Genomic DNA, 18,307 nt, shown 5'->3' on the forward strand with positions numbered 1-18,307 from the left:
GTCAATTAGGTATTACAAAACAACAAGTCTCTGAGAGGAGAAAATCTCCGACCCGGCCGAGAAACGAACACGGGCCCCTTCACTTAGTAATCCACCGTGCTGCCTGGACGCCCAAGTTTTATTGATAAGAGCTGATGGTAGGGTTCGAGTGTGCTGGATAAACAAAGCCATGGACCCAACTGGTCAATAAGGTACTATGGCAGCTAGTGGTGGGTTCGTAATGGTGTTGTGTGAAACATGAAATGGACTGGGGTCCTCTGGTCCAACTGAACAGATCATGGACTCTGAATGGTTATATTATGCTACTAGGAGACCATTTGCAGCCACTGAAGGAGGGAATTCATTTGGATAACAATGCGCCATGTCACCCTCCCACAATTGTTCGCGGTTAGTGTGAAGAACAATCTATACAATTTGAGCGATTGATTTGGCCACACAGATCCCTCGTCATGAATCCCATCGAACATTTTTGGGTCATAATCGAGAGGTCAGTTCCTGCACAAATTCCTGCACCGGCAACACTTTGTCAATTGTGAATGGCTACAGAGGCACCATTGCTCAATGTTTCTGCAGTGGACTTCCAACGGCTTGCTGAGTCCATGCCACGTCGAGTTCAGCCGGCCGGAGTGGCGGTGCGGTTCTAGGCGCTACAGTCTGGAGCCGAGCGACCGCTACGGCCCTAGGTTCGAATCCTGCCTCGGGCATGGATGTGTGTGATGCCCTTAGGTCAGTTAGGTTTAATTAGTTCTAAGTTCTAGGCGACTGATGACCTCAGAATTTAAGTCGCATAGTGCTCAGAGCCATTTGAACCAGGTCGATTTGCTGCACTACACCGGGATAGTGGCAGTCCGACACCGTATTAAGAGGTATCCCACGACTTGTGTCACCTCACTGCGTAACACTCTACTAACCCTCTCGTATAGGTGGACACGCAGCACGCTAGCTTGCAAGACAGGGATATGAGCGCGTGGCGGATTATCTGGTACACTGGGAACACTGTGTGTGGTTTTACACTTTTTCCGCGCTCGTTGGGACAAATGGTCAGATGCTCCCCAGTCTTGGCTACAGAAATTCCGATATGTAATAATGGAACCAATGTGTTTTAGTGGTCTACAAATGGCCCATGCAACATCTTGTTAATGCCAGCCACGGCAGTCTCAGATTTTGCTAAACTTTTACAGTCCAGTGCTTTTGTTACGTGCAGTTACCCCATCCGTATGACGTGCAGAGAAATTTAGTGTACCTAAGTTGAAACTTTAACACATTTTCTGTAAATAAAAGGAAAGTAGACTCTATTCCATTAGAAATAAAAATTGTAAGTCGTTGAAGGAAACTAAGTGCAAAATTTAGCTAAGAATATGCAGACTGGTAATCTACAGAGAGACACGTAGATAGAGAGAGAGAGAGAGAGAGAGAGAGAGAGAGAGAGTAGGTTCGGAGGGGGACGGCAGGGAGATAGGCAGAAATGAACCGTGTGATGAAATGGGTCATATAACGCCTGCACGAAAGGAGAGGAACTGGCTCACTCTCAGAAGATAATGGAGGTGGTGATGGTGGAAAGGGCTCTGGGGATTGGCTGCAAATTTAATGACTGAGGGCGTACGCGAGGCCTGGCGCGAACGGTCATTTCGCGTGTCGGAGGTAAACGGCCGGCAGGTGGCGCGTCCCCGGTAGCTGACGGCCGGCTGTAGGTGGCAAGCGCCGCGTTTATCGCGGTCGGCGCCGGCGCGTTACAGTCGGCCGGAGTCGGCGTGAGTTAGGAGCAGGTGTCTACCGCAGCCCGCTTTATCGCGGCAGTTACAGCGTCCGCAGCGCCGGCGCCGGGTTCGAGGCCCGGTCTGCGCGGCGCAGCGCCGGAGGGAAGAGCGCAGTAGCCACGCATTCACAGCGGGCGGCCGTTAGCCCTTATCTTGCTTTAGCCGACAGTTAGCTGCTGACAGTGTCGCTTCACACTTACACTTACAGACCGTGTTTGATACGTGTATATGGCGGCACTGCTGCTATGTTGAAGCGGAGCTCCTCATAGTGGACATATCAACACACTTTTGTCGAAACATAAAATACAATTAGCATTTGCCAAATAGATTGTACGGTCACATCGCCATAAGATGTGAATCTTCAGCCATCTTGTACTTATGCATCTGGAATCGACAGTATATTTACGTTTTACAGCTGATTCATTTCATCAAACAAGTTCACATTTCTTTCATCATATTCCACACCTATATAATGTAGGTGCAATTACTGCACTTCTGAAACCATGGTCGAAGCAAGACTGGTACCCGCTACGTCGACAGTTGTCAATTTAAGCTTTCGTGGAGCCTGTGGAAATCCTTTTATTTCATTGTGATGTACATGAATCCAGTCTTCGACATTCTCAGGCCTGTGCGTGAGGGCGTTTTCACATTTTAAGACTGGTTCTAGAAACATTATTAACTGGTCATGTGTACTGAAGGTGGAGGGGCAGAAATGACTGGTTCTAGAAACTTGATTAGTTGGCTGTCTATTCTGAAGTTGGAATGGACAGTGACTTGAAAGGAAGATATGAGATAAACATCAACAAAAGCAAAACGAGTATAATGGAATGTAGTCGAATGAAATCAGGTGATGCCGAGGGAATTAGATTAGGATATGAGACAATTAAATTAGTAGATGAGTTTTGCTATTGGGGCAGCAAAATAACTTATGATGGTGGAAGTAGAGAGGATATAAGATGTTCACTGTAGATGGCAAGGAAAGTGTTTCTGAAGAAGAGAAATTTGTACAAAAATGTTCAAATATGTGTGAAATCTTATGAGACTCAACTGCTAAGGTTATCAGTCCCTACGCCTACACACTACTTAACCTAAACTATCCTAAGGACAAAGACACACATCCATGCCCGAAGGAGGACTATAACCTCCGCCAAGACCAGCAAGAAATGAATAGACAAAGCAGACTCAGAAGGATGTATATTGTAGTAGTTACTCGGAGATGAAAAGGCTTGTACAGAGTAGAGTAATATGGGAAACTGCATCAAACCAGTCTTTGGACTGAAGGCAACAACAGCAACACCTGAAGGTGGAGGGCGAGAAAGGAAAGGAAAGGAGAGGAACTAATGATACCAGCTGCATCAGAACTTAATGCGGAATCGGCGGAGACGAGTGAAAATTTCTGCCGGACAGCGACTCAGATCTCCTGCTTCTCAGGTAGTTTCTTTAACGATTGCTCCATCCGGACACAGCGTTCCTCGCAAATACGCTAACCATCACGGTGCGCTCCCCTGCCGACTCACACTCCGATCACACAGTCCCCATCCTTGTTCTTTGTGCTCGCCAATTTTAGAATCCCATCGGAGGTCGAACGTAAATGGGCATCCGCACTAAAGATCGTGCATTCAGCGCCCATTGAGTCGAATCAATTATATGAATGCATTGTGGCCGGTTTTTTTTTAGGACTACGCATGTATATACAACTATTAATTCGCTTTCCGTTCATAAGAAATGCGTAAGATCCCATGAAGCAAACAACTTGACTATCGAAATCCTCAAGATATTTTTTAGGAAAGCCCTAACATTGTTTCATTTTTCGAAGAAGGTCTAACCGTAGTTTTCCCGCATTATTACCTGTATGTGAACACTTTTTACAGTGTGAAGCAGTAAAAAGAACTTCCAACTGCCAGCTCCCATTCTGAAACGTTTGATTTTCTTTTTTTAATTGCTCATTAGGCCTCTTCTTGGCCTTGTCCTGATTTGTTACACGTAACATTGCCTGAAGGCCACACAGCCATCTCTTCATGTTGTAGGAATTTTCTAGAATTTCACGCAGTTGGGTTACATTTGTTCAAAAATTTCGTGATTAGTTTTAAAAGTAATGCATTCTTTTGGCGAAAGAGCGCTGCTATTTTAGTTAGCAGTTGTTGATTAGAGTTGTTTAACTGTTATATGAGTTCATTTTACCGGATTGCCTAAGGTTTGCATTCGGAAAGAACGTGACTGATACTTCCATCTGTTACTCTGTCACATTCACTGAAAGGATTACCTTGAACGTGTAATCGATGAAACCGGCTGGGGAATGACCCGTAAATAGTTCTCGTGCGAATTATGGAACTTCTTAACTTTTTATTCGCCTTGGTTGTATGGAACTAGGGATTCGAGTGAATGTTTGGCTGCATTTGTCTGTAATACTTGCCTTCACTGCAAATTGATAACTGCTCTTCCATGTGATTTAATCTTGCGGTGTGACTGCGGTACTACGATGTTACTAATGTACCATTTTGAGCGAGTCTTCGTTGTCATCGATTATTTCATTATACTTGATCCACATAAATTTTACTCTCTTCCTGAGATTTTCGTTTCCGTTGGTGGCTTTCATAATGGAGCAAGCTTCGACAATCAGTTAAATAGAAACATTTTTTCCTTTCTTATGGTGAAATTCTGCTAGTAAATGTAAAATGCAGAGGAAAAGCAAGTGGCACAGTGAAGGTGGTGCATCTTAAGGTACAAATGATCACAATATCTGCGCTACATCCAATCATCTAAGTACAGATATTTCTACTGGTGTCTGAGAACAGTGTTTGCAGACTAATACTGTCGTACGGCTTTTTTTAGGTGGCTAGTACATCCAAGTAAGTGTGACAAGAGCAAGCGATTAACGCTTACTGTACCCTGGGCAGCAGATCAAGTGTTGAATTGTGGACGTGTGGATGCAAAGCGATTAGTCTAGACTGACAGGTTTAGTCCACTTAGTGGTGCAATACGACCGTGTATAAAGCATCAGGTAGTAAAGTTTGCAAAGCGTTAGCGGGAAAACTGTTGGAAACAGTGAGAAAAAAAAAAAACAATCAACGCTCTGGTGTGTGTGCATACTAAGGTGCCACATACAAAAATATCTCGGTAACACGCAACACATCTAGTTTTTCTGACAGAGACCTAGATAATGACCAAGGATACGAAACTGGCTAGCTGCTAAATATAAAATAACGTTTCCAATGAAAGGAAAAGACACAGTAGCTCACGCAGCAAAATAATCTTTCATAGAAGAAGAACAACCCATTAACATAGATAGCATGACACTGAGCACCAGCTATGATCAGATAAGGAAAGGACAACGAAACCGCCTTGTCAGTGGTCAAGGAATTATTCTGTTTTTTTCCCTGAAATGGTTACCTGTTTTCTCCTTAAATGATTAGGGATATGAAAGTAACAGCGTCGCTTGATAGGAATTCGAACTGCAGTCCTTTCCAAAATGAAACCAGTGCTTTCAGGACTGTGTTACCTTTGCTCGGGCGAACAGCAGAACTAATGAGAAACAATTTAGATTCCACTCCAGAATCAGCTTTTCAACACATCTAATCGGCAACTGGAGCTAATGGCTAAGCTAATGGCTACACCGGGAAGTGCTGATTTGATGCTCGCAGTAGTGATTTAGGAACCACTTATCAGTGCTCCACTACTGGCGCCCCAAGCATTTACACCTCTTCGAGGAGGTGTTTCAGGCGGCTTCAGCATCCAGGGGCCTCAGAAAAGCCACTTTGTATTCAGCGACCACTCGGGGCGTTCCAATCGCACCTTGAGCAAAATGAGGCGCGGACTAACGCGGGCACTCCGATCGCAACCTCGTCCCGCCTTCACCGCTCGCAAACGCGTGCCCTTGGCGGGGAGGTCACAGGTTCACGCACAGCACCCGGCCGCGCTTTATTCTCCCATTAGCGGACCCGCGGCTGGGAGAGCGGTCCCCGCAGGACCAGATAAACATCTGCGGCTCCCAGCAGAGAGCCGCGTCACGTCGCGCCAGCCGCCGGAGCTGCATTTAATTAAGACGGGCAGCGAGCGGCCCCATACGTTCACGACGATGGCTGGCGCACTTTCTGCAAGTCACCTCGCCACGTATTTCAGCGACTAATAGCACAGACAGGTCGGACGCCGGAATTACGTGACAGATAGTTGATGGTGTCATTCTTTATCTTGAAAGGTTCCTTTCGTCCGTGTCTCGCAGCAGTGCGGAGAATCTACGCACTCTTCGCGAGACAAATTACGCCACGTACTGCTCCACGGATTTAATCAGAAACTTTTAACATGCTTAAACTTTTCTTCTTCTTCTTCACTTACTTCTTTCTAGGCTAAAGCCTGTTTCCTTCACTGCACCTCGCTCTACCTCGAGGTTGTCACTCCATCTTTCCCTTGGACGACAACTTCCACAATCTTCCGTTCTGTTCGTACTTTCTCTTATGGAGCCAGTTATTAATGGACTCCAGTTTACATTCATTTATAATACTTTCAGCCGGTCGATGTGGCCGAGCGGTTCTAGGCGCTTCAGTCCGGAACCGCGCGGCTGTTACGGTCGCAGGTTCGAATCCTGCCTCGGGCATGGATGTGTGTGATGTCTTTAGGTTACTTAGGTTTAAGTAGTTCTAAGTCTAGGGGACTGATGACCTCAGATGTTAAGTGTGATAGTGCTCAGAGCTATTTGAACCATTTGAAATCACTTCAGCCAAATGCCGGAATGGTTCCTTTGAAAGGGCACAGCCGATATCCTTCCCCATTCTTCCTAATCCGATGGGAACGATGAACTAGCCATTTGGTCCCCTTCCCAAAACCAACCTCAGTGCTCAGAGCCGTTTGAACCATTTTTAAAATACATTCTTTTCTCTGCTTACACTATCCAGTCACATTATTGCGATCACCTATTAAATAGAGTGAGATTTTCACTCTGCAGCAGAGGGTGCGCTGATATGAAACTTCCTGGCAGATTAAAATTGTGTGCCGGACCGAGACTCGAACTCGAGACCTATGCCTTTCACGGCAAGTGCTCAACCATCTTTTTTTTTTTTTTGTAATCTCATTTTGTTCGCTATTATTCGTTAAATCTGCTCGGGGCGGACGTCGTAAGACATCCGTTTAAGTTCTTTGTTGTTCGAATAACTAAGTTTTTTGTTACAAAGGGCAGCTAACCCTCTGACCGAACACGCTGAGCTACCGTGCCGGCACTTACTTAGGTTTAAGTAGTTCTAAGACCATCTGAGCTACCCAAACACGCCTCAAGGCCCTTCCTCACAGCTTTACTTCCGCCAGCACCTCGTCTCCTACTTTCCAAACTTCACAGAATCTCTTCAGCGAACCTTGCAGAACTAGCAGTCCTGGAAGAAAGGATATTGCGGAGACATGGCTTATGCACAGCCTGCAAGGTTCGTAGGAGAGCTTCTGTGAAGTTTGGAAAGTAGGAGACGAGGTACTGGCAGAAGTAAAGCTGTGAGGACGGGGCTTGAGTCGTGCTTCGGTAGCTCAGATGGTAGAGCACTTGCCTGCGATAGGCAAAGGTCCCGAGTTCGGGTCTCGGTGCAGCACACAGTTTTAACCTGCCAGGAAGTTTCACCTATTAAATGCTCGAGTAGCCACCTTTTGCGTTGCAGACCGCTGCGAGACTTGTAGGATGAAAGTCAGTGAAGTTCTACACTGCACCGACAGGGATGTTGAGGCAGGTCGACTGCAGTGCCGTGGACAATTCCACTCAGTTGCCGAGGATCCACTGGGTTTAAACACAAGGAGACTGCAAGGCAAGTGAGTAGGTAAACTCGCCCTGTTACATTTCGAACCATTCAAAGACACGTCGAGCTGTGTGACACGTTACACTGTACTGCGTGTAGATTCCATTGTGCCAAGGAAAAACAGACTGCATTTGGGGTGGACACGGTCCCCAAGGATAGATGCATACTTATGGTGATCCAGTGTGTCTTGCAGAAGGACGAGATTGTCCAGGGAGTGCCCTCCGGTCTGGACGACTCCGACGACTGCAACACGGTGTTTGCTTTCAGACGTTTCACGCCGTTAACGCCAATGACCATTTGTCAAATGGAGCATAAAACTGATTCACCTCGAAAGGCCACCTATCGCCATTCGTTGGACGTTCAGTAGCAGTACTGCTGTGCCAATCCCATCAATAGTCGCCCGTGAACAGCAGTCAGAAAGCGTGCATGAAGTAGGTGCTTGCTGCGGATACCCGTGCACAGCAACATTTGCTGAACGGTCGTTCAGGAAACACTTTTGCTAGCCCCTTGGTTCATCTGGGTGGTGAGCTGCTCAAAAGTTGCCCGTCTATTCATCCTACACATCTCCGCAGGCATCGATCATCACTGTCATCTATGGTCTGTGGTGCACAAAGTAGCCTCGGAGACAGTTTTCGATATTTTGCCGTGCACTGGTATGCTTTAACTTGGGCAGCATGCAAAGTTACAGAATTAGCCGTTTCGGAAATATAGGGATGTTCACATTAATGTGGCTGGACAGACACTGATCCGCATTTGTACGGAATACTCGTACTTCGAAATTTATTCATTGGCTGTGATTTTTTGCATCAGCTGTACCAGCTGTAGAGCTACCATCCATTCGTGACATATGATCATTTTGTGCTGGACTAGGTCTCGGACCCTGATTTCCCTCTTGCAGCGAGCGGTCGCCTCATCAACTTCGACTCTCCGTGCACGCACCTAAGATCGAGCCGAATTTCCATATGTGAGTGTCGTTTTCATTCGATTGCGAACAGGATCTTGAAGTGTAGGTGGACCTTTCTTTTGCAGTCACGATCACACTAATCTAAAAATTATCAACTGCACAGGATATATCAGTCGAAAGAAAGTTGTTTCCTACATTTGTAGTGCAGTTCCATTTACCGACCAGCTGTAAAGATTGTGAGAAGTTTTCTTTTCTTTTTCTCTGCTACAAATTATCGTGGCTTTTGCCGTTTCCCAGTTTCGCGAGAACTTCATACAAATATTGCTTTCACTTTACATTCCCAGCCTCCCACTATTTTTCAGCGGACACTCTTACTTTTAGCGTCAGAAGAGTTGAAAGAAAGAAATGCAAACAGAGAACGCTGGCGGCAGTGTTCATTCGGCGGGACGACTGCTTTCTAAAGATAAGAAAGCTATACGCTAAAGGCTTAACACATTCAGCACTGGAAACGAGCCTGCAAGATTCTCCTTTCCCTTCCGGTCTGCTGAACGCATCCATTTAAATTAGTCCATTTTTCAACTTTCTTTTTCTCGTTATGCAGTCTTTGGTTCTTTCTTCTTGTGAAAGATATGCGTCCGCACCTAAAATTTCTGCGCACTCGAGTCATTAGGGAAGTAAACAGTAAGGTGCATACCTAGTGTGCCTGATCTTTAAAGCTCGTGAATCTTCGACTTTTCCGTAACAGACAAAAATTATGGTATCACACAGTAGAATACATGTTAATATACGACCCGTTACAGATTCGTAACGTTGCAACGATATAAGAACTGAAAATCTGAACCATCACTCATGTGCCACACATGATTTTAGTGCCAAGGGAATCGTTGTGTGAGCTGTCTACTGGTCACACTGTCGCAAAAGTCAACATGTTATTAACCAAATATTTTGTGTCAGACAGATGCAACAAACTCGGTCTACAGGGTTACTGAGGAGGAATGGTCATTATTCACGGATCTGACAGGAACGGTAATTCCAAGCAAAAAATGTTCATTACACACTGCCCGAAAATGCATATCTCAACAACAATGAGCATTTTTTCATCTTCGATACTGTGAAACAAATCTCTTCTACTACAAGCTCTTTGCTTTCCATATTTTTAGAGATGGTAATATGGACCAAAACAAGAAAAAACACCAGTAAACATGAGCTGTAAGGTGCATATCTTGAGAATAATTAATACTCGCTACTGTTAAATACGTGTCTTCTATCGAACATGTGCTCATAGCTCCTAATGTATGCACTTCAGACGAGATTTTTAGTACATTTTTTGCTTCGAATGATCGATCTTTTCATATCTCTGAATACTGACCATTGGTATTGGGATATATATATATATATATATACTTCTCAGAAACGCATCGCATAATGTACTATCCGATGTTTCCTGCACGGTCGTAGCTGTACCGTGAACCGAATTACACCTGTCATTATAGACTACAGTTTTGCGTCAACGGGTCCATCCGTCAATACTTGGACTATTGCCCAGGACAAAATGAACATTAATGGATTGGTTTCGCCGCACGTACTGGGAGGTACTAAAGCATATGTGTGTGTTTTACCCAATGGAATTGGTTAAGTCGTCTACAAAGGCACGTGGGCTCCTTTATTTTCATAGTGACTAATAATTTGGTAAACCGCAGAAAATTATCACCTCCGTCTTCATTGGCATGGACGTATGTGGCGTGCAGAACAGACTACAGTCTTGAAAATTATGCTGAAGGTGAGACTTCATGCAACACGACAACCTCCGAGATCGAAGAGCGTACCGAGCGAGGTGGCGCAGTGGTCAGACACTGGACTCGCATTCGGGAGGACGACGGGTCAATCCCGCGTCCGGCCATCCTATTTCCGTGATTTCCCTAAATCGCTCCAGGCAAATGACGGGATGGTTCGTTTGGAAGGGCACGGCCGACTTCCTTCCCCATCCTTCCCTAATCCGATGAGACCCATGACCTCGCTGTCTGGTCTCTTCCCACAAAACAACCAACCAACCAATCGAGGAGCGTTTTGTAACATACCATTTCCGGGCCGCTGCTACTAGCTAGTACTGTTGGCTGTTGTAAACGACACCTCCTCTTATCGGGTTTCTTTAGACGAAAGCTCATCTGCATGCTGGAATAGTAGGTAGGTCTTCCTTTAAACCAACTAAGTGGGTGATGTTCTGGGTCGACAACACTGTTTTCAAATGGGAGAGATTTATGGAGGAATGTCGATGCTTTCTAACATATTTCTGGAAGCGCAAACTGGAAGCAGCACTTAGCAGCTAGCGCAGCTAGTCGTGCTCTATCCAGTGGCTTTGCACCAATGTAGGTCGCAAATGTCACCCCTCTAGTAAACTCTAACAGAAGAATATATCGTAAATGTTCCGATTTCTCCACCTGGCACTACATACAGTAGCGTCTATGGCTTCACTCAGAATCCCCAAATGACGAAAAGACTGTATGTGAACTCAAACAGCAACAGCACAGTACAAATAAAAAATGAAAATCGAGAAATGAATCAATAGCAACTGGAATACCTACATATAAAACAAAAGCTCTACGAACTTGTGCACCAACCTAACAATTCCCTGGAGCTGTTCTAAGAATGTAAAGAGGCGGAATGGAGTGCTCACCCTGTCTTGGTGGAGCGGAAGCCGGACCTCTGGGTGGATGTGGGCCTGACCGCGCTGGCGGCCTGCTGGCGCGCGGAGGAGTGCTTCTTGGCGTGCTTGCCGTGGCTGCCGTGGGCGGCGCTGGGGGCGACGTGCGCCTCGTCGGCGGCCTCGTCGTGCTTGCCCGGCCGGTGGTGCTGGCGGTTGTTGCTGTTGCCGTTGCGGCTGCCGCTGCCGCCGCTCACCGCCGGCCGGCGCTGGTTGCGGGTGAGGCCCGGCGCCGAGCTGAAGAGCGCCTCCAGGGGCAGGGCGGCCGTCTCGTCGGCCAGCGTGCCGGCCACAGGCGTCGGCTCCAGCTGCTGCGCCTGAGGGCGCGGACGCGGCGCCGCCGTCTTGAGGATGCGCGCAGAGGACGAAGCGGGCGTCGGCCGCACCTTGGGCGACGAGCCAGGCCGCGTCGAGCTGACGAGCACGTGCTTGCTCGACGACTTGTGGTTCGGGTGCACGCTCGACGACTGGCGTCCCTTCAGGTGGAACTTGCTGCTCGGCTTCAAGTTGATCACCTGCGGGACACAGTGAAGACAAGCCTTACTTTCTGATCTCCGTGAATAGATCAACGCGCCTTCACACTCTCAATATGTACTGCACAGTAATACCGTGTCAACTAGCCGAGTACCTGGCGTTGCCTGTGTATGTATTTATTCCAATCTTCTATTAGTCCATCCACTCCTTCCCCCTCTCTGTCCACCTCCTCCATCAACCTCTCTCATTCCATCTCCCCCATGCCCTCTCTCTGTACATCTCTACACTCTCCCACTCCCGCCCCCACCCTCACTGTACTCACTGTCCATCTCCTCTTCATTGTTCTTTGTCCATCCCCTCCTCCCCCAATCTTCTATTAGTCCATCCCCCTCTCTGTCCATCTCCTCCTTCACCCTCTCATTCCATCTCCCCCACGCCCTCTCTCTGGTCATCTTTCTACTCTCTCTCCCCCGCCCCCACCCTCGCGCACTCACTGTCCATCTTCTCTTCCTCGTTCTTTGTCCATCCCCTCCTCCCTCCCTCTAGGTCCATTTCCTCCATCTCTCTACCCATCTCTTCTTCCTCACTGCGTCTGTCTATCTCCTCTTTTCTTTCTTTGCCCATTTCTTCCTATCCTCTCTGTTCATCACTGCTTCCTCCCCATCTGTATTCATCTCCTCCTTCTCCCTCTATGTCTCTGCATATCATCTTCCTCTCCCGTCCTCTATGATATGACGCTCACCCCAACTGTACTCTGGTGGATCTAACCCCACAGTATTTTTTTCCAGTCTGTAAGCAATATCTGTACTAAATTTCTTTAAAATCGTTCTTGGGATTTAGGATGAAATTTTTACCCATTCCATATATATATATATATATTTCACCTGCGTGTCTAGCGAATTACGCCCTGCATTCTGGTTTTCGCTCATCTTAATACACTACTGGCCATTAAAATTGCTACACCACGAAGATGACGTGCTACAGACGTGAAATTTAATCGACAGGAAGAAGAAGCTGTGGTATGCAAATGATTAGCTATTCAGAGCATTCACACAACACCTACAACGTGCTGACACGAGGAAAGTTTCCAACTGATTTCTTATACACAAACAGCAGTTGACCGCCGTTGCCTGGTGAAACATTGTTGTGATGCCTCGTGTAAGGAGGAGAAATGCGTACCACCACGTTTCCGACTTTGATAAAGGTCGGACTGTCTGCGGTTCTCCGCAGTCATAAAATGGAGATGGTTGCTTACCTCTTTTGTGTAAAGGATATACATGCCTACCCTGTTGCGTTCCAATTCTGTTTAGCACTGACCATGTTGTGCGTGGCAAGTCAAATTCCGGTGGTCTTTGGGTGACACGCGGCATATAATTATTTCTTTTTCATCCGGTCCAGTCTTGAATCCATGCATTAGTAATGTCGAACTCATCTTCCACAGCGACCCTTACTGTTACTGTCGTTGGCCATAGAGTAGAATCAGTTACTGTGAGCATCATGGACATCTTGATGGACTAGTGGGTTTTTACTGTCCATGACCCTCGTACTCGTTCGTGAGAGAATTTATGCGACGTAGTTGAGGGGATGGAATGTGGCTTAGTGCTGGCAGCCACTTTTAGGTGTTGATTTGGTAACGCCAGCAATCATTCTGATAACGTTAATAGTTGAACGCCTATTTATTGAGCTGTTTAGCAGGACATGTACATAATCTCCGTCTATTGCTGTGCGTTAAACCGTTCTAAAGATTTCCGTTTCAGTAGACCCTGGAAAATAGAAGGGGAAACAGGACCCTCATGCATTTGAATTTTTTAAATGTCGTTTTGCACAATTAATTTCTGCCTGCCTTGATATACAGAGAAATCACGGTAATTTTTCTAATCGTACACTATATTAGTGTCCTTAGCATTTTGGTTAAATACCGTAATGGACAGACAAGTCAGTGGAACGAGTAATGGAAAGATTAAACAAAATGCTGAACAGCGATATCGTTTCACGGAAAAAGAATAATAATGCATTCTTGCACAAAAACTGTGGCGAAAAATACAATGTAATTGAATCTGGCGAGACCAAAGCGCGTTCCCTCTTGTGCTCGTTCAGTAAAAGAAGCGCAAAGCCAAACATTCGTGCTCTGTCCATTTATTATTCTGTAAAGGATTCACGAGACCACTTTTTCAGGAGAGTTACTGCCACAACGTTTTCATTTTTCGCGATGAAATAATTTTAGCTTATACAAACTGCTGTAGTATTCTATTTTAGAAAACTTACCCGCTGTGATCAGCAGATACGTGAAACAGATATAATATGAACTCCACACACTTCTGAAGTAATTATTTAGTCATTACGTTGCCCCATTTAGAACAATGCTCAAATTACATCTCAGCCGTCGTCAGAGGACATTCATTTAAGTTTTTTAAGTGGCAGAATTAAGTAAAAATTAATTTCGGTCATATCTGTTCCAGTTTCATCGTGGTAATGACAGCAACTACTTACATTTGCCAACTTCTTGACAATAAATGTTTGTTATTTTATCCAGTACTCAACTCACATCGAGTGGAGTCTATCCTTAACTGTTACTAACACTTTGGCTACATCACAGCCGAACTTGTACGACATATCGGTGATGGCCGAGATGCGCCGAATGCATTTTGCAACTGTGTAAATGCGCAGCATGACTACAACCTTTGAAAGATGACCTACTGTCAAGAACTCTATGCCAGAAGTCAGCCTTGACGAACCACGTCATTATACATGAGCAGCTGATGACGTCGTATGATAACGACAAATCGCATATAAGTGTCGTCAGTGCTTTCTTGGTTGCCGCGGCTGGTAGCGTGATAGGTCAGGCTTCGCCGGCTCATCGTGGACATGTCAGGACTAGAATTAATCGACCGACTGTTACACAATGACGTAGACCGTGTTCATAGAAGTGCGGATCGACATTTTCTGCATACTATTCTGACGCCATGTTTCGTAAATCCCTCTCCTCCAGTAATCCAAACCTAAATGATTTTAATAACAGACGTGTGTCTGGCAGGCACTAGTACCTATTCGTGGCCGAAGACACAGTGATGTAAATACGCGTCTAACGACGTGTGCCAAAATTGTATGAAATTTGTATTTTCCAAGTGCTGCGAGATGGCTTTCGACTAGGGAGATGGACGAGTCCGGGATCGAATAAACGCATAGAGTAAAACACCGCTGATCTGATTCACCAGCCAGCCACATCATGAGATTAAGGTGGTTTTTCACGCACTTTCACGCAAATGTAGGAACAATCAAATGAAAACGAAACATGTGGGAAAAAGATGAGTAAACTGTTCATTATATCAAAAGCAATAGCCATAACTGTTAATACATTTATCCCACACTTAGACAAGCCGGTCAGTGGCTTAATGATAAAATATATGCCGTTATCTATGGAACCATGACTGCACCCAGGCGTATACTTCATATAGGAGGGCTCACACGTTGAAGTTTCGTTGGGTTGCGCTATACATTCCCCCACACAGTCCCGATCTCTCCCTATACGATTTCCGTATCATTGGAGCCCTGGAGAAAGACTTTCGGACTAGTTGAACACTGATGGTCATGATCTTCGTTCCGTAACCAGATTCCGCCGGCCGTTGTGGCCGTGCGGTTCTAGGCGCTTCAGTCTGCAAGCGCGTGACCACTACGGTCGCAGGTTCGAATCCTGCCTCCGGCATGGATATGTGTGATGTCCTTAGGTTAGTTAGGTTTAAGTAGTTCTAAGTTCTAGGGGACTGGTGACCACAGATGTTAAGTGCCATACTGCTAAGAGCCATTTGAACCATTTTTTAACCAGTCGAAAACTTTTATACGTAAAGATACTGAAAGTCTTACCTCAGCCCACATCTCGTGGTCGTGCGGTAGCGTTCTCGTTTCCCACGCCCGGGTTCCCGGGTTCGATTCCGGGCGGGGTCAGGGATTTTCTCTGCCTCGTGATGGCTGGGTATTGTATGATGTCCTTAGGTTAGTTAGGTTTAAGTAGTTCTAAGTTCTAGGGGACTGATGACCATAAATATAGATGTTAAGTCCCATAGTGCTCAGAGCCATTTGAACCATTTGATACGAAAAAGGTGCGGCAGTGCTTTCCAACAACTATTAATTGGCTGCCTGAAGTCAAATGAGGCCACTGCCTTCAAAATGACCAGTATGAAGTAATTCTCAAAACTGAAGCCACCAGTGTAAATATGTAAATACTGCACAACATCATATGAGCCGTAAAAGACTATAAAATATTTGACGTCACACGGTAACGTAATAAAATGATTAATTTAGAGCGAGAAGAATTAAGAGCGAGTAAAATTTACCTAAAGCGAGTGTCGCATTTGTTGACCACTGACCAAAATAAACTGCGAATACTAATTCCTCAACACTATGTGAAAATTCCTGAGAAGCATGTAAAGTGATTTTATTTTCGCGCATTTCGTGGCCAGTGTTTATAGGGATGCCAAAACCGCTTTTCTTGTGAAGTACTCCACACTGTGTAAAACAAAAAATGACGAACAGTACCCTAGTTTTCAAGAGCAACTGCGTTAAAAGCATTCGAGAACTGAACTGGATTTCCAAAGGAAAAAAAATTAAAATCTTTTTTAGAAAATTTCACCTGACCACTCACGGTCCTTCACAACATGTAGCACGAATTATTGGAGTATACATCCTATTTCACAGATTTGACACCCTGTTTCATCTATTCCAAAACCTTAAAAAAAATAGACGCTTTAAAATTTTCCAGGCGAAGCAAAAATAGGTGCTTCACAGATATTCCCAAAATCAGTCTTGAGGATGAATCTACTCGCTGAAAAATAGCAAGCATGGCTGTCCAGCTCCAGACCGAGAAATTTCCTCCCGTGTCCTCGGATATAAGAGGTGTGTAATTTTACTGTGAAACGTGTTTACCGGTTTAACCTGCAGTGAACTTATAAACACGTATATTTTTAAAATGACATTATACCGCAGAGCTGAAAACAGTTTTAAATCGTCAAATTAACAAGGAGTTTACAACCATACAAAAGATTTGTACACTAGAGGTTCGATTGTCTGGTGTACCAAAACGAAAGTCCACAATAAAGTACCAGGTAGCATACGACTCTCGCGCTGAAATGCAGCGAAATAACATTAGTAATGAAATGCAGGAAGTGTAACTAAAAGTGCTCTGAAAGTTGAGCAGGAAGTGTCAGGGAGTTTATAAATAGACCGACATGCGGGAATTAGTGTCACATCGCTTGCTGCGCTCCCATTCCCTTTATGTACGCCGCACACTGCGGAGCTCTGTGTTATTAATTTCGTGAATGCCAGCGAAATTACGCCGTGCGAGCCGCGCCACCGACCTTTGTGACGCGGCGTGGTTTGCACCCGAAACTTGCAGCTGTTGCGCTAGAGCGCGAAGGGCAGTGGCGTCGGCGTTATGGTGATGGGTTTGTGTTAGCTAGGCCGCAAGCCATTGTCTATGCTAATATGTGCATTGTTCGCTACCTTCATAAAAACTGACAACACTCTGCGGAACATGGGCGGCCCCGAGTTGGCGGAGCGCGCCGAGAGGCGAGTATTCCCTGCACCGCCAGCCATTTATAAAAGGCGAAAAAAAAAAAAAAAAGAGTGATGACGAGGGTGGAGGAGTATTCGTGCAAGCCCAGATTCTGGGGCATCCGACCTCGATACCCTACACTTTGCGGGCATTTTTTTCGTAAATTAATGCAAGTGACTGGCGGTGTCATATAATCCATTACAGATTTTTGCTGCTTTTTCAGGCACTAGTGTGGTGGATTTTCGATAATCCAGAAGCGTTCTGCCTTTAGTCTCAAATAATATTGAAGGAGTGTACTGTAATCCTACAGTATTCTTCAGTTAACAGAATGTAAACGTTGCCATACTTCTTTTTAAAATGTTCCCCCCTTGAAGGACGGTGCAAAAATGCGACCACATACGTAAACATCGCCATAGTGCGCAACATGGTAGTGGGCGATCAGTAATGGTGTAGAAAGTGCTTGATGACGTAGACGTAATGAAAGAAACAGAGTGATAACCGCTTCTCGAAGCACTACCTATCAGAAACTAGTTCGAATAAAATTAATAGATGGCCACATTACTTTCTTTTTGTGTACCTCCGCCGCGCGGGTGTTAGCTGCGCGGTCCAAGGCGTCTTGTCACGGAATGCGCAGCTCCTTGCGTCGGAGGTACGAGTCATCTGTCTGGCATGGGTGTTGTGTTGTCGTCATCGTACGTTAGTTGAAGTTAGATTAAGTAGTGTGTAAGTCTACGGATAGATGACCTCAGCAGTTTCATCCTAAAGAAACTTACCACAAATTTCCCAAATTTTCGTGTATCTTCCTTGTACATCATGTAGGTAACGTCTTAATTACAACATCTAAAATACTAATAGTGAGCGATACACCTTCAGTTTCATAATTTATTCTGTTACAGCTATTGTACTTAGTGTAAAACATCAACTTAAATGTGTCATTCGCGAGCAAGCACAGTGTCCCTACTGACCTTGCTACATAAATATAAGTAGCAGTCAGACGAAAACGAGACAGACGGAAAACATTAGGAAAACAGTTTATTTCAAAAGTAATCACCATAACTGTAAACACTTTCACCCGACTGTGAGGTAAGATCGTTCAAATGGCTCTGAGCACTATGGGACTTAACATCTATGGTCATCAGTCCCCTAGAACATAGA

The 18,307-nt window shown here is 45.4% G+C and overlaps 1 protein-coding gene across 4 annotated transcripts in view; it reads right to left on the bottom strand.

Annotated features, from left to right (window-relative positions):
* Positions 1 to 18,307, bottom strand: part of LOC126281458 (proline-rich protein 36) — a 795,503-nt gene that overhangs the window by 149,759 nt on the left and 627,437 nt on the right. For all 4 annotated transcript variants that reach the window (XM_049980446.1, XM_049980443.1, XM_049980444.1 and 1 more), the window contains one exon: positions 11,104 to 11,645. In XM_049980446.1, the coding sequence (XP_049836403.1) occupies positions 11,104 to 11,645 (542 nt within the window). The remainder of the gene's footprint in view (positions 1 to 11,103; positions 11,646 to 18,307) is intronic.

The sequence above is a fragment of the Schistocerca gregaria genome, chromosome 7 (assembly GCF_023897955.1).
Source record: "Schistocerca gregaria isolate iqSchGreg1 chromosome 7, iqSchGreg1.2, whole genome shotgun sequence".
In the NCBI taxonomy this organism is placed as follows: Eukaryota; Metazoa; Arthropoda; class Insecta; order Orthoptera; family Acrididae; genus Schistocerca; species Schistocerca gregaria.